We start from the raw sequence: 23,911 nt of genomic DNA on the forward strand, positions 1-23,911 counted from the left end.
AAACAATATACATCAAAAATACAATATACATCACTTCAGATCATTATTGATCACTGAACCATAATTATTTTAATATCTGTTATAAAAGACATTTAACAATTTAAAAAATGCTATTAAAGTATTGCACATGAATGTAACAAAGTAAATTGACAAAATTATATAACCTTCATTAGGTATTGACAATTATTTAAAGACAAAACATTGTCTCTGAAGAATAAAATTATAATTTTATTGTTTGGATAATGTCAAAGACCAAAGTTCATATCAGTGTATATGACAGCAGACATTTGTTGACTGGTGTAGCCTCAAAGAAACAATCACTGAATCTCAACCTTATACAGTGAGTACACACGATTGACAAAGGAAATAATATACCTAATTTGAACACAAGAAAACAAAGCCGTTTTGGTGGCATTTCCATTGTTTCAGAAAAAAAACTAATGTGGACATCTTGAGGTCATGTCGCTCATCTAACATTCACAGATAAAGTATACTTTGATTCTATTTTATATAGGCACATTAGGTAAATAAACCTGTCATCATGGAGCAGTGTAAATACATGCTGAATGGTCACTTCTAGTGATTGGTTTGGTCCCAGGAAATAGATCAATTTTGATCTGTCAGCATCGGAAATGGCACAATATTCCCTAACCTAGCACTCATAGGGCTCGGTCAAAGAAAATATAGCACTATATAAGGAATAGGGTGCCATTTGGGATGCAACATCAGGGGGTTAATCGTGCTATAGTGTGCCATCAAGTATTTCCTTCAGGACTGACAGTCAGCGCTGGCATCAAGTGGGTTTTTAGGCACAGTCTCCATCATCAACTCTTCTCATCCATCTGTTTTTTACAGTCACTGGCCCTGGGAACGGAGCTAAACTGCTCCTCGAAGTTTAAAAACTTGTGATTGCATTCCTTCTCCAGCATTTTCTTCCACAGTTTTACTGAGGAAAGAGGGATATAGAGAAAATATACAAAATCATCGAGCAGTCCTTCATTCAGTTAGTACCCCACCTTACATAAACTAAGCAGAGAAACAGGCTTGGTAAATACCGGTTTTTCTTATCAGCTAAGACAATTTACACTAACTGTTCTAAGCCCAGATCAGGCCACCCATGCATCGCCAAGGAATGTAGCTAAATGAGAATTAACCTAAGGAAATGTTTGAAGGAGATTCCAGTCATGGCAGATTCCACACAAGTATTTAGTGTAATGTAAATTGCTTTTGACAGTCAGTGAATGGAACTTGTTCGCTTACTGTACTCTGGCTCCTCTGTTTCTAAGCAGGCTGGTGGAGATGGCAGTGGCCCAGTGCTTAGCTGATCCGCTTGGTTCTCTTGTTCTCCTTGTGATGTCAACTCAAAGTTTTCTATCATCACCTCATAAGCTCTCCTCGCCTCTGACGACAGTTCAATCATTTTGTGGTAATGGTCCTGTAGAATCAAAGACAAACCGTAACCACATCCATGCACGCACCACTTAACAGTTTCAAGAGAACAATGATCTTCTTAGTCTCTGGTTTGTATCATGCAATACGTGACGCAAGTCTCCAACACTGTATCATTAAGACTAAACAAAAAATGTCCAGCAGCACTTACTAAGCCTCCAGTTTTATTGAATGCCCATACCTGTGCTCCATCGTAGTTGAAGATGCCCACAAGGCTGACAGGCACAGCTTTGTTGACACACCGGCCCAGGGCCTTCCTGGAGAGGGCAAACACAAAGGGAACGCCCTGCTCCCGACAGGTGTCAATGATGGTGTGGAGAGCTTCATCCAGACCGCCTGTGGAAGAGGGAATACATGATCCTTAGCATTGTGCACTGTAAACACTGAAAAAAGGGCAAAACATGATAAAAGTTCATTTCACCTACTTTGGATAAACATAAAAAATAAAAATCTACTTACATTACAAGGACTGGGTATTGTCATTTTGCTCTTGCGTGTACAATATAAACACAATGACAAGCAACAATTCTAAAGAGAATGCCCCTGGAATCTCAGTCAACACAGGAAACTTCCATCACGTGGACTGGGATATGTTTCGTATTGCGTCAGACAACAACATTGACGAATACGCTGATTCGGTGTGCAAGTTCATTAGAACGTGCGTTGAAGATGTCGTTCCCATAGCAACGATTAAAACATTCCCAAACCAGAAACCGTGGATTGATGGCAGCATTCGCGTGAAACTGAAAGTGCAAACCACTCCTTTTAATCAGGGCAAGGTAACCGGAAACATGACCGAATACAAACAGTGTAGCTATTCCCTCTGCAAGGCAATCAAACAAGCTAAGCGTCAGTATAGAGACAAAGTAGAATCTCAATTCAACGGCTCAGACACAAGAGGTATGTGGCAGGGTCTACAGTCAATCACGGATTACAAAAAGAAAACTAGCCCCGTCACGGACCAGGATGTCTTGCTCCCAGGCAGACTAAATAACTTTTTTGCCCGCTTTGAGGACAATACAGTGCCACTGACACAGCCTGCAACCAAAACATGCGGCCTCTCCTTCCCTGCAGCCGAGGTGAGTAAAACATTTAAACGTGTTAACCCTCGCAAGGCTGCAGGCCCAGACGGCAAGAAAGCTAAGGTAACTGAGCTAAATGACTACCGCCCCGTAGCACTCACTTCTGTCATCATGAAGTGCTTTGAGAGACTAGTCAAGGACCATATCACCTCCACCCTACCTGACACCCTAGACCCACTCCAATTTGCTTACCGCCCAAATAGGTCCACAGACGATGCAATCTCAACCACACTGCACACTGCCCTAACCCACCTGGACAAGAGGAATACCTATGTGAGAATGCTGTTCATCGACTACAGCTCAGCATTTAACACCATAGTACCCTCCAAGCTCGAGACCCTGGGTCTCGACCCCGCCCTGTGCAACTGGGTACTGGACTTCCTGACGGGCCGCCCCCAGGTGGTGAGGATAGGCAACAACATCTCCACCCCGCTGATCCTCAACACTGGGGCCCCACAAGGGTACGTTCTGAGCCCTCTCCTGTACTCCCTGTTTACCCACGACTGCGTGGCCACGCACGCCTCCAACTCAATCATCAAGTTTGCCGACGACACAACAGTGGTAGGCTTGATTACCAACAACGACGAGACGGCCTACAGGGAGGAGGTGAGGGCCCTCGGAGTGTGGTGTCAGGAAAATAACCTCACACTCAACGTCAACAAAACTAAGGAGATCATTGTGGACTTCAGGAAACAGCAGAGGGAACACCCCCCTATCCACATCGATGGAACAGTGGTGGAGAGGGTAGCAAGTTTTAAGTTCCTCGGCATACACATCACAGACACACTGAATTGGTCTACCCACACAGACAGCATCGTGAAGAAGGCGCAGCAGCGCCTCTTCAACCTCAGGAGGCTGAAGAAAATCGGCTCGTCACCAAAAGCACTCACAAACTTCTACAGATGCACAATCGAGAGCATCCTGTCGGGCTGTATCACCGCCTGGTACGGCAACTGCTCCGCCCACAACCGTAAGGCTCTCCAGAGGGTAGTGAGGTCTGCACAATGCATCACCGGGGGCAAACTACCTGCCCTCCAGGACACCTACACCACCCGATGTTACAGGAAGGCCATAAAGATCATCAAGGACAACAACCACACGAGCCACTGCCTGTTCACCCCGCTATCATCCAGAAGGCGAGGTCAGTACAGGTGCATCAAAGCTGGGACCGAGAGACTGAAAAACAGCTTCTATATCAAGGCAATCAGACTGTTAAACAGCCACCACTAACATTGAGTGGCTGCTGCCAACACACTGACTCAACTCCAGCCACTTTAATAATGGGAATTGATGGGAAATGTAAAATATATCACTAGCCACTTTAAACAATGCTACCTAATATGTTTACATACCCTACATTATTCATCCCATATGTATACCTATATACTGTACCCTATATCATCTACTGCATCCTTATGTAATACATGTATCAATAGCCACTTTAACTATGCCACTTTGTTTACATACTCATCTCATATGTATATACTGTACTCGATACCATCTACTGTATCTTGCCTATGCCGCTCTGTACCATCACTCATTCATATATCTTTATGTACATATTCTTTATCCCCCTACACTTATGTGTATAAGACAGTAGCTTTGGAATTGTTAGTTAGATTACTTGTTGGTTATTACTGCATTGTCGGAACTAGAAGCACAAGCATTTCGCTACACTCGCATTAACATCTGCTAACCATGTGTATGTGACAAATACAATTTGATTTGAAACACCAGTTGTAGAAGTTAAGTCTAATGAGTATACTGTACCTTTAGATTGGATCCGTTCACAGTTGGGGGAGATGACAACACACTTGACCTTCCTGAGTTTGAGGTGTTTGAGGACCTCCCGGAGGCCCATGACCAGACGTCTCTTCATGCGGGCCTTCATAGGGTCTTTCTGGTACAGCCGGTCCTGGAAGCGCACCAGCTCTTTCAGCAGGTTGGTCACACACTCGTCCACATCTTTACTCAGCACCTGGCTGCAGTAGCTGGGAGACAATATTTAAATGGTGTGTGTGTGTCATCCAGTATGGTTAAGAGTATATGTTTAGAATCTTATCTTGTCAGTGTAAGAAATGGAAACCATGATGGCTTACTCTCTGAATTTCCTGCTGTGGATTTTGGGTCGAAAGGGAGGGCAGGGCTGTGGCTGAGACTGGTTGGTTGGCTCTTCAGTCTCCTCCGTCTCCTTCTCAGTCTCCTCCTCAGTGTCCCCCTCAGTCTCCCCCTCAGTCTCCCCATGTACTTCTGACTGCTCCTCAAGCACAGAGGGGCTAGTAGGGCTGCTGCTTACATCTGAAGTATCACACACACACACACACACACACACACACATTACCTCTTACACTTAGTCAGAAATACTTACATCAAGTACATTTTCTACTCTAAAAATTATGAAGTGAAGTTCTGTCTGACCTGTAGAGTCACGCTGGTCCTGGTCTATGCCGATGGCCTCACATAGCTCCTCTGTTATGTCGCCGGCCATCTTGGATTCTTCACTTGAAGGGGGCAGTGCCCGCTCCTCCAGCAAACGGTTCTGTTTCCTGTCTTCCCTCTCCTTGAGAATCACCTTCAGATTGAACAGACAAAACAATACTGGTAAAGGGTGGCAGTAGAGTATGGGACTATAAAAACGTATTTAAAGACAGATTGGTCTAAAATGCATGCTAAAGTAAGGCTTATCAAGCATGATCTCGTCCATTTTTTTTAAAATATTTATTTTACCTTTATTTAACCAGGCAAGTCAGTTAAGAACAAATTCTTATTTTCAATGACGGCCTAGGAACAGTGGGTTAACTGCCTGTTCAGGGGCAGAACGACAGATTTGTACCTTGTCAGCTCGGGGGTTTGAACTTGCAACCTAGCAGTGCACCATTCAGCAAAGCATTCAATAGGGTAAAAACATTTAATCATCACAGAAAATGTTTTTGGGAGTAAAGAAAGGCAGAGTAAATCCAAGCTAGGGAATGATAACACAGTCCATACATATTTCCAGATAGCTGGGGTCTGAGAGACTCACCCTTTTCAGCGGTGTGGGTTTCTTAGCTTTGGGAACCTCTCTCTGCTTGCCCTTCTTTACCAGAGGGCTGGTCGAGTCCAAGGGGTTGTGGGCTATCTTATCCTGTGTCAATGGTTTCTTCTGGATTAGTGCGTTCTTATGGCCGACAGGTAGCGACCCACCAACTACATAGTAACAAATGTCGAAGATATGTTAGAATAGCATGATGCAAAACGTGGGTAGCAATGTGTACGCATTGTATCATCATCAGTGCTATTTTTCAAGCACTTTTCATTTAAAAGTTCCATGAGTAAAAAAATAAAAAAATGACAGAAGTTTTTTTCTGCTGTAATATAACCTGAGAGGATAACCCCTTTGGTGTCCTGCTTGTCTTTCTGAGTTTGCTGTTTCTTCTCCAGAACCGCCAACATATTCCCAATATCCAGCTGCACAGGGACTTTGCTCTTCTTCCCACTGGTCTTCTCAGCTTTCTGATGAAAAGGTTTCATCATTTACAAGAATAACCATTTGGACAAAGTTACACAACAACGGAGGTTGACTTTCAGGCTATCTGCTCTTCTAACATCATGAACAGTGTCTGTACAGAATAAGCCAGCCTGAATCAGATTTCAATATTTTCCTATAAATCATGAGTAAAGTTCAATGCTGACCTGTCCCTTCTTTGTCTCTGAAGGGAGAGCTTTTCCTGCTGTGGCTTTGTCCTTGTTTTGGTCACCTGGCTGGAGTCCTGTTCCTTCTCTGTGACCCTCCTTTACCAGAAATAAAAATGTATGTGTATTGATGATTGATTAAATTAAGTTGTAATTTCATTTATAATGCTTCTGGTTTGTATTTTCAAGAGTAATGTTAATTCCCTACCTCCTTGTTGACTAGTTTTGCCATGTTGCTCAACACTACTGAGTTGTGGCCTTGCACTCTGGCTAAACCAGCGAAGGCCAGAGACAAGTCTGGAAACTCTTCTTCATCCTAGGAGGAAAATAAACAGTCAACAAATAAATTAAATTGATTTGATACTAAATATCATCAGTGTGGGGTTTTAGGCTCAGTTTCTGTATAAACACTGTAGCAACTACTGTTGTAAAAGGGGCTCTATTAATAAATACATTTGATTTCTTAAAAATAGGCAGCGCACAATTGGCACAGCGTCATCCGGGTTAAGGGAGGGTTTGGCAGGGGTAGGCCATCATTGTAAATAATAATTTGTTCTCAACTGACTTCCCTAGGTAGGTTAAATAAATGAGAGGTCTCCTGAAGTGTTTTAAAATATCCCTCTTTACAATGGAAAGCACTTTTGAGCATATTATTAAAACATAACTATAGAACTCAGTGGCCAGTTTAACAGGTACACCACCCCGTTCACAAAAATAGTTTGCACCAACAGTGAGTCACGTGGCCAGCTATATAAAGCAAGCAGACAGAGGCATTCAGTTACCGTTCGATTGAATGTTAGAATGGGCAAAACAATTGACCTAAGCGACTTTGAGCGTGGTATGATCATCGGTGCCAGGCGCAGCACCGGTTCCAGTATCTCAGAACAACAATTTCTAGAGTGTACCGAGAATGGTGTGACAAAACAACAAAAAAATCAGTCAGCGGCACATCTCGTTGATGAGAGAGGTAAGAGAATGGCAAGAATCGTGCAAGCTAACAGGCAGGCCAAACACAGGCAAATAACGGCACAGTACAACAGCGGTGTGCAGAACAGCATCTCGAAACACACAACTTGTCGGTCTTTGTCACGGATGGGCTATTGCAGCAGACGACCACAGGTTCCACTCTTATCAGCTAAAATAAAGAAGCGGCTCCAGTGGGCACACGATCACCAACACTGGAGAAGTGGAAAAACATTGCCTGGTCCGACAAATCCTGGTTCCCGTTGCATCATGCTAATGGCAGAGTCATGATTTGGCATAAGCAGCATGAATTTATGGGCCCATCCTGCCTGGTGTCAATGGTACAGGCTGATGACGGTGGTGTAATGGTGTGGGGATTTTTTTTCCTGGCACAGGTTGGGACCCTTGATACCAATTGAGCTACGCTTGAACACCACACCTTGTAGAATCCATGCCTCTGAAGAATTTAGGCCGTTCTGGAGGCAAAGGAGGGACCGACACGGTACTAGATGGGTGTACCTAATAAACTTAGTATTTGTACATGTGCACTGTTACTTATTGCACCTCAAACTTGGGTGGCTCCTGATAAATGACCAGGTCCTCAGACTCCTCTAACGCTCCAACTTCACCCGGCATTTTGGATCTCTTCTTCTTCTTCCCTTTCTTCTTCTTCTCAGAGGCTTGTTGTTCTTGCTGCACAGATGTTTCCTTCTAATTAAGGACAAGACAAAAGGTCAAATTCTCTTCAAAAGTGAAAATGTTGGTCAACTTAATTTCTACCTCAGTAAATCGTCAAAGCTTAAACATATCAGTTTGAGAGCAAGGGGGCACTTTAGCTAGATCGAGATGTACAGTAGGATTTGCATCAAGCACACACAGTACCTGGGAGGGAGTGCCATTATTGACCGTTTTCTTGGGGGTTACTTTCTTTGGAGGCTGGGAGGCCACATTGGCCCAGGAGGTCACTGCTAGGCCACTGCTCTGTGAAACTGCCTCCACAGTCTGAGCTGAATGGGTCAAGTACATTGATTATTTTCTTAATGGCATACAGCAAAAACCATTACATTACTTTTGAATGCTAAATTTAAAAAAGGTCCAGTACCTTGTGCGATAGTCAAGGATGCATCACTATTTTCACTGGAAGCGGTGCATCGACTGGGGTCCTGTCTTTGTCCTTTTCTTACTGGTGTGGTCTACAGATCCAAAAATCAAATGGCATTTCTTAAGATAAATGTTATTTCTAATTTATGAAATTATGACAGCATGCTATAGCTCAGTAGACCTACCTTACTAGTGCATACTGAGCTCTGATGATGGGGGGTGAGGGATGGTGAGGTTGATCCCCAGCAGGTTCCAGGTTTCTGTGGGGCAGGAAGTGCAGGACTGCCGGGTGCCAAACCACCCAGCTCTGGGAATTCAGCCATTTTCACCTCAAATGTGACAAGATCCAACTGGGCAGGTTCAGATCTCTCTGATGACTTTGGGGCAGATCTGGTCCCTCTAAAACCCCCTGCAGACAAAGCAAATAAAACACCACACTAAGGAAAAAAAAAAAGTTTATTGCAAATGGAAGTGTATATAAAGTGCATTCGGAAAGCATTCAGACCCTTTCAATTCTTCCACAATTTGTTACGTTACAGCCTTATTCTAAAATGATTTAAATATGTTTCCCCCTCAATCTAGACAATACACCCCATAATGCACAATACCCCATAACAAAGCAAAAACAGGTTTTTAGAAATGTTTGCAAATGTAATAAAAACAAAAACGGAAATATAACATTTATGTAAGTACTCAGACTCTACTCAGTACTTTGTTGAATGAACTTTGGCAGTAATTAGAGCATAGAGTCTTCTTGGGTATGACGCTACAAGCTTGGCACACCTGTATTTGGGGAGTATCTCCCCTTCTTCTCTGTAGATCCTCTCAAGCTCTGTCAGGTTGTATGGGGAGTGTCGCTACACAGCTATTTCCAGGTCTCTCCAGAGATGTTCGATCGGGTTCAAGTCCGGGCTCTGACTGGGCCATTCAAGGACATTCCGAGACTTGTCCCCGAAGCCACTCCTGTGTTGTCTTGGCTGTGTGCTTAAGGTTGTTGTCCTGTTGGAAGGTGAACCTTCACCCTAGTCTGAGATCCTGACTGCTCTGGAGCAGGTTTTCATCAAGGATCTCTGTACTTTGCTTCACTCATCTTTCCCTCGATCCGGACTAGTCTTCCAGTCCCTGTCGCTAAAAAAAAAAAAATCCCACAGCATGATGCTGCCACCACCGTACTTCACCGTAGGGATGGTGCCAGGTTCTCCAGACGTGATGCTTGGCATTCAGGCCAAAAAGTTACATCTTGGTTTCATCAGACCAGAAAATCTTGTCTCACATAGACTGAGTCTTTAGCTGCCCTTTAGCAAACTCCAAGCAGACTATCATGTGCCTTTTACTGAGGAGTAGCTTCTGTCTGGCCACTCTACCATAATGGTCTGATTAGTGGAGTGCTGCAGAGATGATTAGTCGTTGTTAGCCGGCGACGACGGTGGCACTGTATTATCATCAAAGCGTGCAAAGAAGGTGTTTAGTTTGTCTGGAAGCGTGACTTGGGCGTCCATGACATGCTAGCTTTTCTTTTGTAGTCCTGTAGACCCTGCCACATACATCTCGTGTCTGGGCCGTTGAATTTCACTTGTTTGATTGCCTTGGAGGGAATTATTACACTGTTTAACTACACTTTCACTTTGATCTGGCCTGTGTTGAGAGTTCATGTGTAGATGCGCTTGTTTTGAGATCAAAGCGAGAGCCACATGTAACCACGTGAGCACATTTGTTCACATCCTTTGCTAGTTAGAGAGTTATTAGCCCAGTTATAGATCATTTGTAGTCAGCAATGGGGGAGTGATTACGTCCTACAAGAGCACAACACAAGTACATTTCTAGACATCTTTCAAAAGCGAGTCAGGTAAAGAGATTTTTTTGTCTTAAAGGGGGAGTATTTTGAGACGGTCTTGAATAAACGAAGTAGTCAATAGGCAGAGGGCATCATAATTTGTCTTATTCTCTGTAATAGTAGTATAGGAATAATAATGCATTTTATTTTGTAAAGTGGTTTATTGCATCAAACAACATTTTCAGTCACCTTGTCAAGCCCTACATGTGTTTTTCAAAAGTCTCATGGAATGTAGGACTACATTGAACACCACACATTGGTTGCTACTGTAGGCTGGATGATAGAACAGCTATTTCCATGTTAAAATGTTATGGAAGGCCTAAATTATGATCAAAAGGCGCAGTAGCCTACTTGACCACTGTCTGAAACTAACTTATAGCGGGTACAGCCTCAGTGTTCACAGTAAACACACGCTGGAAGTTGCACAATTTGAGGGAACATTGATACCTACCATTAACAAAACATTATGAATATGTGTGCGTTATATGCAACATGTGTGATTACCTCTTCTTGGTGCATCCAAGGATGTCCTGATCATGTTATTGTCCTGAGAACCAAACTCAGAACTAGATTTTGATGCCTGTGGGGGGGGGGTCAGTTGAGATATATGAATATACATTAAAGTCAATTTGTTTGTATTAAGCTATATTCTAGTTTGGTTTCAAAGTGGTCAGTATAATTAAACAGACCTTTGTCTGCTGATCACGTATGAGTCGTTCTCCAGCTGTGTATGCACTGGTTTCAGTTGTCCCTTTGGTACGATGGCTGCTGATGTAGCCATGCTTGCTCTGTGCGTCTCCTCGCATACCATCAGTGGTTGATGGCCTCTGCCTGGGGCTCTTTCTCGAGTTGTCACCTGAAGTAGACTTACCAGCCTGATGCCTGGATGGAGATTTAGAAATGAACGAGTTCACTCCACAATCATGTTAGCTACGCAATCTGCAATAAACTGAAGACAAATGGCAAAATAGCTATGTTTCTGCTCTATGACAGAATATACCAAATAGTTTAACATTTAAAAACACACTACCCTACACCAACTCCGGCAAGTACTTGCTTTAGAGAAATGTATGGAAACAATAAAAGGCACAATAAATGAATTAGTCCTACCTTCTAGAACCTTGATCTAACAGATAAGGGTTTGGTAGTGTCAGGGGCAGTGAAGTTGTCAGTTGTTTAGGGGCCTCCAATCTCCCTTCCTGCTGGACTTTTGGAACAAAGGGCTGGACTGCAGGTGACAATTTGCTCTGCTGCAATATACCAAAGCAAATAAGAAATTAACCAATAATATTACATTTAAATGTAACTAACAAGGAAAGATATGTCTAAGTTAGCGACAAGTGTACGTGAACACTAGCAGGTAAGGGAATTAATTTCAAAGCCAACACAGGTGCAATGGCCAAGGACATTGGGTTTGCAACGTCACGAATACACACGTTAGTTTAACAAGTCAGTTAAAACTATCTCGGCATCCAATTACTAGTGGCGCCAGTCAGGGATACAGTAGTGCGCCAGTCAGAGATACAGTAATGCGTCAGTGCCTACCTAGCCCACCCACTCAAGCTCAATTTGTTTGTTATGGTTAGCCTAGCTCGTGCACATGTAACGGTACTAGCGACTTTCAATCTTAGCTAGCTAGCTACATAACGTTAATCATTCGGTGTGAAATAAAATCGTCGAAGTCGAATTTCACGATAGTCATGTACAATCAAACAAACCGACAACTGGCTGGCATATGGCAGTTTAGTATTACACAACAGTTGCTATCTAGTATCCTGGTTTCAGCATGCGAATGTAGCTAGTTAGCTACTTCGCTTGGCTAGCTATAGGCATTTCTCAATAACAAACTGCATCCTTAATCTTACCTTGTCCATCTCCTGTTTCGTGATTGCCAGTTGAAGTCAGATGGTCATGTTTCTGTCGTGTATATATATATATATATATATATATGCACACAGTTAGCTGACTACACAGTTACTGTACAAACATAGCATGACATCGGTTGAACACAACTCTCAGGCAAGTCAGCTGTGGAAAATTTGAGCACCCAGAGTGCACATGATGTAGCACCAAGCTTCAATAGTGTGCAACTGCAGCCCGCAATTCTGGGCGTTCCTCACTCTGACCATTATACATGCCCTAGCAGAGCTAGTAGGCTGTTTTCATGTTATCTAGAGCGATGGTGACTGAACTCTGCTGTTTTGCCGACGTTTACTGACACCGGCCATATTGAACGTTCGTAAATTAATCAGTTATTCTGCGCTCTGGCACGCTCAGACAATAGTGCTCTGATATCGGAGTAGACAGACAGAATTAACAATGTCCATTGAGAACGCACTGCGACTATACTACTTATCTATGAATGACGTGAATAATCAAATCAATAAACGTTGGGTAGTTAGATTGCATATAGTTAATATACTGCCTGGTAAATTCGATGTATTAGTAGCCAACTAACCTTGTAACAGTAGCTAACATACCCTTACATACTGCTGTAATGCAAACAAAAACAATTAATAATAATACAAAAATATAAATAAAATACTGCTGTAATTCTATGCGGTTCAAAGCATAGCGTAGCTAATAAATTGTCAGCCAACATAACGTGTAACTTATTTGAAAAGTGATGACTTTATTACATTGCTCAACATTTTAACATTTGTCATAATTAGTTAAAGCAATGAACTTGTATCCGCCCTCGTAGAACTTCCGCTGCATATTTTCCGTCATTTACTTCAAAATCTGAAAAGCCACGCCTATTTTGTGAACGGCATTATAGTCCAAAAAAGCACGGAAAGTGTCCACTGCTTATATATGTTTATTTTATTAACAACAAATCAATACAGGAAGTACATGTGGGAACACAAGTATATATAAATAATATACAAAGGACAATTGGGCTAGGGGGTACAATATCACATTACATAAGGACCTTAAGGGACATACATACACATATAATTCTAACAGCTTTTTTTGTTAGCAGAGCATTTAATTGTCTTAAAATATAGTTCAATAAATGTTTGTAAGTTAAGAAAATGTGGTGTTTTGTTTGTAAATTTACATTTGTGAATATGAAATTTGGCCAAAAGAATAATGAAATTAAGTACATAAAATTGTTTCAGCTTATTTCTATCGTAGGTAAAGAATCCAAGCAGTACATCTCTCCACGATAGTGTAAAATCTTCACAAATGTGTTCAATTATAAATCTACTGATGTCTTGGTGTCCACTGCTTGTATACTTCGTATGTTGGGGAATTTAGTACGACATCCGGGAACTTTTGGCATACTAACTATACACATACTATGATCCTATATACTCAATTACGTCACAAATTGTACGGTTAGTATGACTATTCGAACACAGCTCCTGTCGACCGGTATCGCCCACGCATTGTTCTTCTGTAAGGTTTATCGGCTGCTGGTCACCAACGTTATTGTGCATTAACGCCACCTGCTGTATTGGAGCGCCCTCTCCTCCCATCTATCCTTGCTTAAAAATTGAAGTATAAAGAGGAGTTCGAACGCCCCGAATTGCAGACCGCAATTGCACGCTTATCCCAAGCTTCTTCTTCGTTGTATTGGCGAATCGCAACCAACTGAAAGGTGAATACACCGCCGCCTAATGTACTGGAGTGTCAGCCCGGCCTCCCTATTTACCTATTTATTTTATCTAGCCTGTGTTTCCACCTACTGTTCTGGTGTGGATTCATTACACTTTGTGACAAGAAATGGGAAGAAAAATTGTACCAACCAACCCTACACCCATGAATTAAAACCTCACCACTATTCCACTACTCTCTTACTATACACCAGGCCGGGACACTAATTGTTCAACGCACCTTGTAACGCTTGTCAGTCAAATCTCGTACACCTAAATACTCTGCAGCTGCCACCACAACATCTATTTTCGGTGATTTTACATTCCATTTCTGTGGTATAGTTCATAACCATTGCTATGAACGCTAAGAAACCAACCTTACTGAGACACATTATTCTTCAATGAGATTTAACAGTGGTTGGCATCCAATAAATGTTGCATTACCGCCACCTACTAGTACACCTCCCTTATACTTTACTTGAAAAAAATGAAACAAATACTCGACCATGTAATAAAACACTCTCAAAAATACAAATAAATAAAATCATTAAAAAAATACCACTCTACTCCACTATTTAAATGTATTTAGTCCTTCCTCAGGGCAACAATCTGAAAGGATGGGACACCACCACTTAACACACCCTGTAACTCTTCTGTCAAGTCTCGCACACCCAAACATGCAAAACTACAAATCCCTGCAAGCTCCTGCACTTTATCTCTAGCTGACAACTTGGCTAACTGGTATCGTGTCAATTTAAAACCTGCACAAGACAGTTCTCAGAATTGTCCATTTAAAAGAAATGTAGCCTATTTAATAATTACTACATTTAGCTAACTTTAGATAGTTAATCCAGAGATTCATACCTTTGTCTCTTTTCGGCAGCCTCGTCCAGTTCATCATGGCATTTGTAGTTCTTTATGATAGTCACATCAGCAGCTAAGTAGCATTTCATTTTTGTGGGGTAAATACAGGCAAATATATTGACATGTCACCTTGTCCTAGAGAGATTTACACAGTTCTCAAAATGCCACACCATGGTAAGCCTACAGGTGTGTTTCTAAAATCCCCTATGGAAAAAATAAATGGTGGAAAAACAATTGTAACTACTGCATTTCCTTGTTTGACCGCTAGGTTTTATGGGTATTGAGACTCATACTGTGGTACTCTTTGCCTCAGAAGCTAGTTTATCTGTAAAGTTTACATTATTTGACCGACCAACCGGTACAGCAGCGCCCTCACCTGTACGTTTATCATTAGTTACTCCAGCCAGTCATAAACCCTGCCTATTTCTACAATTGGTCTTTCTAAAATGTGATTTTAAATCTAACCACCAATTAAGAGCAAACATTTTTGTTTTCATGAATTTTTACAGTGGGAATGAGGATGTTGCATGATCATTGTGTGGTAAATAAGAGTATATAGCATAAAGGGCAAGGCAACACAATATCACACAAACTCAAGAGCTTTTTTTAATATAAAGATATTTTGAATAATCTCAATACTGATACTACATTCAATTGATTTAAAAATAAAATGGTTTTAATTGTAACAGCTCATTGATTTACTTTTCTTAAGTAATAAACAAATAGTACCTCAAATATACTCCCATAGTGTTACTCAACAATATCAAGCATAGTATTATAACAAATAATGTCTGATTATAGAGTTCTATTACAGAACTCTGACAGAAACATTAGCATATGCAAAAGTCAACAGATACAATCAGGCTCTACCTTTTAATGTATGAGCTAGTCCTAAATGTCGTAATTGAATGTATTTTGGATGCTCTCATTTAATTTCTACAAGATACTTTGTCACGTTGAGAGAATATTTTCTTTCTTTTCAAAAATCTGGATATGACATACTTCAACGGTATAACATTAGAAACCAAAATACAAAGCCAATTTTACATGGCAAGGCTTGTTTACACTGAGCTGCACTGAGGTCGGAACGCAATCATGGTTACATTAAGACACAGTGGAGCCAGCGCGAGATGTGGTCGGAAAACGTACCTCAATGCAGGGATGGGATATGTGACTGTACTCCAAATCCTACCTTTATCAACACTGCTCCATCGAGAAGATTGAAATACTGCTAGTTTTACGATAATGGATGCAGTGGCTACTGCTAGCTAGTTTGAGGAGGAAAAGGGTGATTGCAATTCTACCTCAGTGCAGCTCAGTGTAGACAAGCGTAACGGTATCTTTTTCCAAGGCTTTGTGGTTAGAGAAGAAAATACATGGACTACTTATAATAAAAAAATGTAAAAATATTACCACAATTTGTCAATGATATATGTACTTATTTTCTCATAGCTTGCATTCCAAGCAAATGTAAACAAATGAAATAACAATGAGCAAAACCATATCAAAGCTGTCTGGAGTATCTCTGAAACAGTCTGTCGTGGTAGAACCCTTTAACGCTCCTGTGTTAAGGCTTGTTAGCACCCTCTTCACTCTTGTTTGAGCCCTCCCAGTCTTCTCAGTAAAACCAGAGGTATGATGAAAGAAGTTGAGCTGATAATGAAGCAGGTCTCTGCTCCAGCAATCCAATAAACTGCAAAAAAAATAAAATCGACATTCAGCAGAAATGTTATGAAATTCAAATTATTCACAAATCACAGCCTTTGACAACTGACATAATATTTTTCTGCCCGGTTACAAAATGTGACATTCAATGCAGAAAGTCACCTGAGGATGCCACTATGGGGCCCAGTGCTCGAGCCAGAGCTCCTAAACTACGTAGGATTCCCATCACTGTGCCCTTCTGATTGGCTGAACCTAGAAGAGGAGTTTCATGTTACACAATGACACAATGAGAGAGAGCGAGTGCATAGTGGTTATGATAGTACAGTTAGAAATCTTACCATGATCTGAAACCAGCGTTGTCAAACAAGGGACAACAATGGCAGCAGCTGTGACAAAGAAGATATTTGAGTAAAGGAAAAATCACCTCAGGGATATACTTAGTTAATTTTTTTAATGAACTTTGAAGATATGAAAACTTACCAAATGAGTATAAAATCAAACCTATGTAAACCATCTTCAAATTCCATGCCAGTCCAATGAGAGCAAATGCTGGAATCAGTAATATGATTGCCTAAAATACATTAAGAATACTGACTTTGGCAACATTTTTTATACCAGAGCTAATCTTGACTATTTAAAAGATTTCTTAATGCTGATTTCTTAGCCATGTAGTAATGAGTACGATATTTACCAGACGAACAGTCCTGATGTGATGCCCTGGTTTGATCCTACGTGCATATCCTCCTTGGATCAGTGCCATGGTGATACCCATGAAGAAGAACATCTTACCCTGCTGCATGCTGCAAAAATTGAAGAGTATCGTAGCACATTTGAAGGAGTTAAGGTATCTTCTTTTTGGTTGAACAGATTCAAATAAATTGGAGTGTAGGGAGCTAAATAGACTGAGGATTGACCTTTGTCCCTAAACCCATACCTTGTAAACTGGAACCGTTGATGGGTGAGGAAACTCAATGTAAACTCAAGACCAGAGAAGAGGAAGAGATATGTGAAGTAAATGAGGCCCAACACTTTCAGATTCTGCATTTCTGTTGTCCAAGAGAAAAAAGACAGGGACAAATAAAAAAGGCTTTGTGGTACATTTCAACACAATATTTTGGTTATTATGAAGTACTTTCAATAGATTCTTGTCCATCTTACTAAGCATAGATCTTGACAAGATATACATTATACAGACTAGCGGGTCTTTATATATTACTGTATATTCATAGATATTTTATACTGAACAAAAATAAACACAACATGTAAAGTGTTGATCCCATGTTTCATGAGCTGAAATAAAAGATCCCAGAAATGTTACATATGAACAAAAATCTTATTTCTCTCAAATGTTGAGCACAAATTTGTTTACATTTGTTTAATTTCTCTTCTATAAGTTGCCTCCAACATTGTTTTAGAGAATTTGGCAGTACATCCAACCGGCTTCAATAACTGCAGACCACTTGTAACCACTGCAGTTTGGCATCGTAACTGAACAGTTTGCCCGACGTCAGCGTTGTGAACAGAGTGCCTCATGGTGGCTGTAGGGTTTATGGTAGGGACAGGCATAAGCTACGGACAACAAACACTCTTGCATTTTATTAATGGTGATTTGAATACACAGAGATACCATGACGAGATCCTGGAGGCTCATTGTCGTGCCATTCATCCGCCACTATCACCTCATGTTTCAGCATGATAATCCACGACCCCATGTCGCAAGAATCTGTACACAATTACTCAAAGCTGAAAATGTTCTAGTTCTTCCAGCCTGCATACTCACCAGACATGTCACACATTGAACATGTTTGGGATGCTCTGGATTGACGTGTACGATAGTGTGTTCCATTTCCTGCCAATATCCAGCAGCTTCGCACAGCCATTGAAGAGTGGGACAACATTCCACAGGCCACAATCAATAGCCTGATCTATGTGAAGGAGATGTTTTGCGTTGCATTAGGCAAATGGTAGTCACACTAGATACTGACTGGTTTTCTGATCCACGGCCCTAGCTTTTTTTGGGGTTATGTAAACAACAGATGGATATCTGTATTTCGTCAGGTGAAATCCATAGATTAGGGCCTAATGAATGTATTTCAATTGACTGATTCCTTATATGAACTGCAACTCACTAAAATCTATGAAATAGTTGTATGTTGCGTTTATTTTTGTTCCGTGTAGTTTGACAATTATTTCATACTGTACAAATATCACATAAATCAATATGTACTCACTCTCTTTAGAGGGTGGGTCCTCTGTCCTTGTGAGGGCAGAGAAATGGAACAGAGCCACTGGGTTGAGAAGATCTCCTGATTCCTGGATCCCAGAGGTCACTAAGGAAACCTGGGCCTGAGCAGATACCAGTCTTGTCAGAAATAATAAACAGAAACGCTTACTAATATGGATTAAACACTGTGTATAGTATCATAGCATTAAAACATTACTGGGAGAAGATAAGTGAGTGACCAAGGCTTTTACTTTCTGTGCAATGAAGCACACTGCCCAACCCGTGATGAGTTTCGAGTGTGCCGTTTTCAGTTTCTCCTAAGAGGTATACCAATGAAATCACACCTTGTTCTGCTTTGGCAGGGTCTCTGGCAGCATAACAATGATGAAGAGTAGGTCAGCAGCACTGAAGACCAGGGCCAGTACAGCTGGGCCATGGTAGAATACCTCCTCCTTACTGGAGTTAATGGCAAAGTAGGCCCCCATCAGTGGGCCTACTGTGAATCCCAACGAGAAGGCAATTCCAACCATCATCTAACAACAACAAAATATGCATTGCCAAATTAAAAGAATGCATACACGAGGCCTAGAGAAAGACCAACTAGTGTATTAGTGCAATACAGAGCGCATGGTCCGTGGTTAATCATACTCCTAAATTATCAATCAAGATCTTTCAATCCTGAATGGCATATACTGTATGTCTTTAAAAAAAAAATCATAGCATGAGCTTTATGCACAGTGCTTACCATTCCCTTGTTTCGTGCCTTCGGGCAAGGAAGGTCAGCAATCATGGCAGTGCAGAGGCTCACATTACCCTTGCAAATACCCCCAATCACCCGAGACAAAAGGAACATGCTGAAACTACGGGAAACTGCCCAGACTGCATAGGAAGACATCAATCCCAACTGGAACACAAAAAATACCAATTAAAACCATATCAAATCAGGCTGGCAAACTGGGCAAATAACTCACTGAAATGGACAGAGAGTTGCCCAAGATATGTACTGATATGTTAACCAGTTTCATAGCCATGAAAAAGCAATAGAAGTATTCTTAAATGGCAAGTCACTTATTTAAATCAACTGCATTTCTATAACATTGCACAAACTGTGGTAAGAATGAGTAGCGGTTTTCTGCCGTAATGATCCGATGCAGCCCCAGTTAAAGGGGACGACACGAACTGCAGCAGAGAGAAGAGTGATCCAATCAGACCTGAACAATAGAATGTAGAGAGCATAATCTGTGATTATGGTCCTTTCTGGTTGAGCGTTCTGGCAAATTTTAAGACATAACACAACATCTGGTCAATTTTAAGTCACACATTTTAATACACACACACCACACTATTTCTGGCATTCACAAGACAAGCTACTATTTTGAACAATGCCATTTGTCTAAATATAGACATCAAAATATTTTGCTCAACTGTAACAACCACATGTAGTTAAATAAAGTGTGTTGTGTTACTGTACCTCCAAAGAGGACACTGTTGTATTTAGTTTCCATCGGAACTCCGACAGCTTCCCTGAACCAGTCCACAATGCTCTGTAGTGACTGATAGACACCGTCCTGTTAGGGGGAAAACATGAAAATATTTTTTAGAAATGAGTGCAAGATCTGAATCTGATAAATTTCACACACTCGATCAGCTGACAAGTGTGTCATTTTGTTACGCTGTCTCATGGAAAGGTTTAATCACACAAAGCATGCCTTGTCCTCCCTAGAGTGAGGCCCCAAATTCTGTGTACAAAGAAACGCATCAAATGTCAGTTTCTGGATTTGGCATATTACCAAAATGGAAAATTGCATTGATAACCCAACATTATTGCAAATATAATGCTTGTCTTTCACAATATAGTACAATGAAATTAAAGTATTTAATTAATGATGATAATGATGGGGAGGAAAACTATTTAGATTTTAAGAGGGGAGCTCACATTTACTATTAACAGACATTGGCCATGTTCCAGATAATTAAAAACCTTGATGACCGTGATGCATCATGGGTAACTTTAAAGTTGGCTGAAATGTTAAACTGTAATAAAAAGGACAGCTCACTGAGCTCAGACAAACATGAGCACTTACCTCTGTTTGGCCATAGTGGTCCAGTATAGATGGGAGGAGAGGTAGGATCAGGGTGAATCCCAGTAAGTCCAAGAGGAGGGCAAAGAAAACACTCTTAATGACTCTTGAGGAGCCAACGGCCTCTTCAGATCTCGTTTCACTTGACATTGCTCCTTTCTGATTAAACTCCTTCCTTAAACAAAAACACAGGATTTAAAAAAATATATAATTGTATGGGATGCATACATGGGTGTCAGCACCTAATGGAGATGTTAATACGTAACTTTTTGAAGTCAGAATGGCACTGAACTACTACCCTGCCAGTCCTCAAAACGGGATATAGTTTGAGATCCCCCAACCGCAGTAGAACAAAACACAACCATGTCTCTTATGTCTACCATTTATGAAATGAATGGTTGTGCAAAATTAGTTTACTGCAAAAGTGGTTAAATTGATAGATCGTGACACCCCTTAAACTAAAAAAAGTGCAGAATAATGCCTGGCTGGAGGGAGGATGGGCCACATGTAACCCAATATTACAAGCTCTGATATTGCAAATATTTGAAATTTAAGTAGTCAGTTCAGTTGTCTGCACTACATAAACAAACAGCATTAGATCTTAATTCATCTTGAAAGATAGACCCGTAACACAGAAATACAATAGGTGGAAATATCAAGTATGATATATTATGATCAATGTAAGCTTTACTTTTTGGTATCTTATTAATATACAAAATACATACAGTTACACATCTTTTGATGTTGTGGCTATTGTAATCTAAATCAGCTCTAAGACACTGAAAACTGTCTTTTTTGTTTTTTGTTCAGCCCATACTCTTGCAATTACATTAGGGACCCCCCCTAGATTTCACTCCAAATCCAATATAGCGTCCAAAATCGAATATGGCTGCCTCAATACCATTAAATGGTTGTTTAAACACCTGTATATATGCTTTAAATGAGACATCTTTCAGATTTATGTACTGTTATGACCTGTACTCTAGACTATTTTTGTGCAATTCAACTACGTTGGGAATCCAATATACAGTGCCTTGCGAAAGTATTCGGCCCCCTTGAACTTTGCGACCTTTTGCCACATTTCAGGCTTCAAACATAAAGATATAAAACTGTATTTTTTGTGAAGAATCAACAACAAGTGGGACACAATCATGAAGTGGAACGACATTTATTGGATATTTCAAACTTTTTTAACAAATCAAAAACTGAAAAATTGGGCGTGCAAAATTATTCAGCCCCCTTAAGTTAATACTTTGTAGCGCCACCTTTTGCTGCGATTACAGCTGTAAGTCGCTTGGGGCAAGCAACTTAGTGGGCCTTCACATGTCATACGAATTGCAGCTCTCCAATGTCAATGCCATCCTAAATCTCCCAGTCTGCTGCCCTGAAGGGTATACTACGATTAAGGCTAGATTTATTTAACTTTTATTTAAGCAGGGAGTCATGCTAAAACCCAGTCTCTTTCACTGATGAGCCCTGCATGACCACATCAATAAACAATTACACTGAACAAAAATGTAAACCATGTCCCATGTTTCATTAGCTGAAAAAAAAAAAAAAATCCAGACATTTTCCATACGCACAAATTTGTTTACATCCTTGTTAGTGAGCATTTCTTCTTTGCCAAGATAATCCATCCACCAGAGGTGTGGCACATGAAGAAGCTAAATAAACAGCATGGTCATTACACAGGTGCACCTTGTGCTGGGGACAATAAAAGGCCACTCTAAAATGTGCAGTTTTGTCACAACAGAACATCACTGATGTCTCAAGTTGAGGGAGCATGCAATTGGCATGCTGACTGCAGAGAATTTGGCAGTGTGTCCAACTGGCCTCACGTGTAACCACACCAGCCCAAGGACCTCCACATCCGGCTTCTACACCTGAGGGGGGTGGGGGGGGGGTTGCTGAGGAGTATTTCTGTCTGTAATAAAGCCCTTTTGGGGGGGAAACTCATTCTGATTGGCTGGGCCTGGCTCCCCAGTGGGTGGAGCCTATGCCATCCAAGGCCTACCCATGGCTGAACCCCTGCCCAGGAATGTGAAATCCATAGATTAGGGCATTATTTATTTCAATTGACTGATTTCGTTATATGAATTGCAACTCCGTAAAATCGTTGCGTTGATTTTTTTGTTCAGTATATGGGCTATAGATGTATACATACACAATACATGAAAAGCAAACAAAACAACAAAAGCAAAACACTATCATATCAAATAAACATTATTCAGAGATGAAGTTATCAACAATGTCGTGTGTAATTGCGGGCTATTCTTTGGGTGCTGAAATTGTAGTTTTTGATTATGACGTCGGAGCTCCAGTCTGGCCACACTAGTCGCCGCTCAGCTCCACGGTAAATCGTGGTTGATTTTAATCGGTTAGGGAAATGCTTGTTTACATCCTTATTCAGTCGTCCTCGCTGGACGGTGGATGTGCAAGTCTCTTCACAGAGAATGAGTTAACGACAAAACAAGGTGGTGAGGCAAGACAATGTTCGAGGAAGTAGGAAATATAATTCCATTCATGACCGAATACACTCAAAACCGGACTACATTTGAAGATTGGAATTATATGGATTTTATTACGTGTGACAGACACATGACATTAGACAGATGGGTGTTAACCAACTTTGTAGGCTTAGCCTATGGATAAAATGCGTTTTAATAAAGTACTCAAAATGTTAATGTATCGCAAATGGAAACAGGGGTATACATTGCATCCTAAAGTAGTGAGCACATTAATTAAGTCATTGTAATCTAAGTTTGTTATAGCTGAATAAACGCAATGCTAAAATCATTGACTAGGGAAAGAAGTGCAATAGTTTCTGATGAACTCCAACGGTTCATCAGAAACTTCCTTCAGCATAGAGTTGAGTTTAGTTGTTACAATGTGATCAGCCATGCATGGATATTCCCCATACATTTTTCATATGCATTTTACTTACCCTAAATCCAGTGGCATATCAATTTGCGAGCAGCTTGCTTTAGAGTTGTGAAATCATCTGATTCTCGAAGTCTCAAACTGACTGGACCAGGAAGCGGTGTCTTGTTTCATTTATCGTTTACGATGACAAGATTGTGACGTATGCGCACAGAAGCAAGGCCTCCACTGATCCATGCATGTCAGTTCTATGCGGAATCTTTGCGACGTCATACCTTACCATTTTACATGTAAACTTTAATCGGATAGGGACGTCCCAATGAGCCGCTTTACAACCGCGCATGTTTAAACGCCCTGCGTCGTTTCCCAAATGCATACATTTCGTTAGCACCATTGATCTCAATGGTTCTAACGATTCACTTAGCCTCTAGATGCTTTTGGGATACTGGGCCCAGCTATGAACAAACTGTGGCTACTTGTATGAGAAAAATAATACG

At 41.0% G+C, this 23,911-nt stretch overlaps 2 protein-coding genes across 3 annotated transcripts; both read right to left on the minus strand.

The window, feature by feature from the left end:
- Positions 1 to 201: 201 nt before the first annotated feature.
- LOC115111408 (selenocysteine insertion sequence-binding protein 2) lies at positions 202 to 12,277 on the minus strand. Its single transcript, XM_029637425.2, has 18 exons — positions 11,967 to 12,277; positions 11,212 to 11,351; positions 10,791 to 10,983; positions 10,606 to 10,681; positions 8,453 to 8,676; positions 8,269 to 8,359; positions 8,049 to 8,173; positions 7,731 to 7,877; positions 6,412 to 6,519; positions 6,204 to 6,302; positions 5,891 to 6,023; positions 5,554 to 5,717; positions 4,950 to 5,103; positions 4,631 to 4,829; positions 4,302 to 4,522; positions 1,631 to 1,785; positions 1,261 to 1,435; positions 202 to 946 (listed from the first exon to the last, which is right to left on the minus strand). Exons 1-18 carry the CDS (start codon positions 11,973 to 11,975, stop codon positions 825 to 827), a joined length of 2,535 nt encoding a protein of 844 aa, XP_029493285.1. The 5' UTR covers positions 11,976 to 12,277; the 3' UTR covers positions 202 to 824.
- A 2,870-nt stretch (positions 12,278 to 15,147) lies between these two features.
- Positions 15,148 to 23,617, minus strand: mfsd10 (major facilitator superfamily domain containing 10). Of its 2 annotated transcripts, none has more exons than XM_029637430.2 (13): positions 23,479 to 23,617; positions 20,538 to 20,709; positions 19,925 to 20,021; positions 19,561 to 19,664; positions 19,199 to 19,357; positions 18,798 to 18,986; positions 18,461 to 18,575; positions 17,164 to 17,275; positions 16,921 to 17,029; positions 16,710 to 16,800; positions 16,568 to 16,615; positions 16,392 to 16,481; positions 15,148 to 16,257 (listed from the first exon to the last, which is right to left on the minus strand). In XM_029637430.2, exons 1-13 carry the CDS (start codon positions 23,493 to 23,495, stop codon positions 16,154 to 16,156), a joined length of 1,407 nt encoding a protein of 468 aa, XP_029493290.1. In that variant the 5' UTR covers positions 23,496 to 23,617; the 3' UTR covers positions 15,148 to 16,153. The 2 variants fall into 2 exon arrangements, with proteins under 2 accessions (XP_029493290.1, XP_029493291.1); XM_029637431.2 differs by having other exon boundaries at positions 20,538 to 20,705; positions 23,479 to 23,584.
- Positions 23,618 to 23,911: the final 294 nt, after the last annotated feature.

Source organism: Oncorhynchus nerka, linkage group LG27 (genome assembly GCF_034236695.1).
Source record: "Oncorhynchus nerka isolate Pitt River linkage group LG27, Oner_Uvic_2.0, whole genome shotgun sequence".
NCBI classification, from domain to species: domain Eukaryota; kingdom Metazoa; phylum Chordata; class Actinopteri; order Salmoniformes; family Salmonidae; genus Oncorhynchus; species Oncorhynchus nerka.

Excerpts from the sequence above, each read along its gene's own strand:
- LOC115111408 (XM_029637425.2), bottom strand. Across the intron at positions 1,436-1,630 it reads TCAACTACGATGGAGCACAG|GACCATTACCACAAAATGAT; the intron begins GTATGGGCATTC and ends TTGATTCTACAG. Across the intron at positions 947-1,260 it reads AACAGAGGAGCCAGAGTACA|TAAAACTGTGGAAGAAAATG; the intron begins GTAAGCGAACAA and ends CTCTTTCCTCAG.
- mfsd10 (XM_029637430.2), bottom strand. Across the intron at positions 20,022-20,537 it reads ACCACTATGGCCAAACAGAG|GACGGTGTCTATCAGTCACT; the intron begins GTAAGTGCTCAT and ends TCCCCCTAACAG. Across the intron at positions 19,665-19,924 it reads CAACAGTGTCCTCTTTGGAG|GTCTGATTGGATCACTCTTC; the intron begins GTACAGTAACAC and ends TCTATTGTTCAG.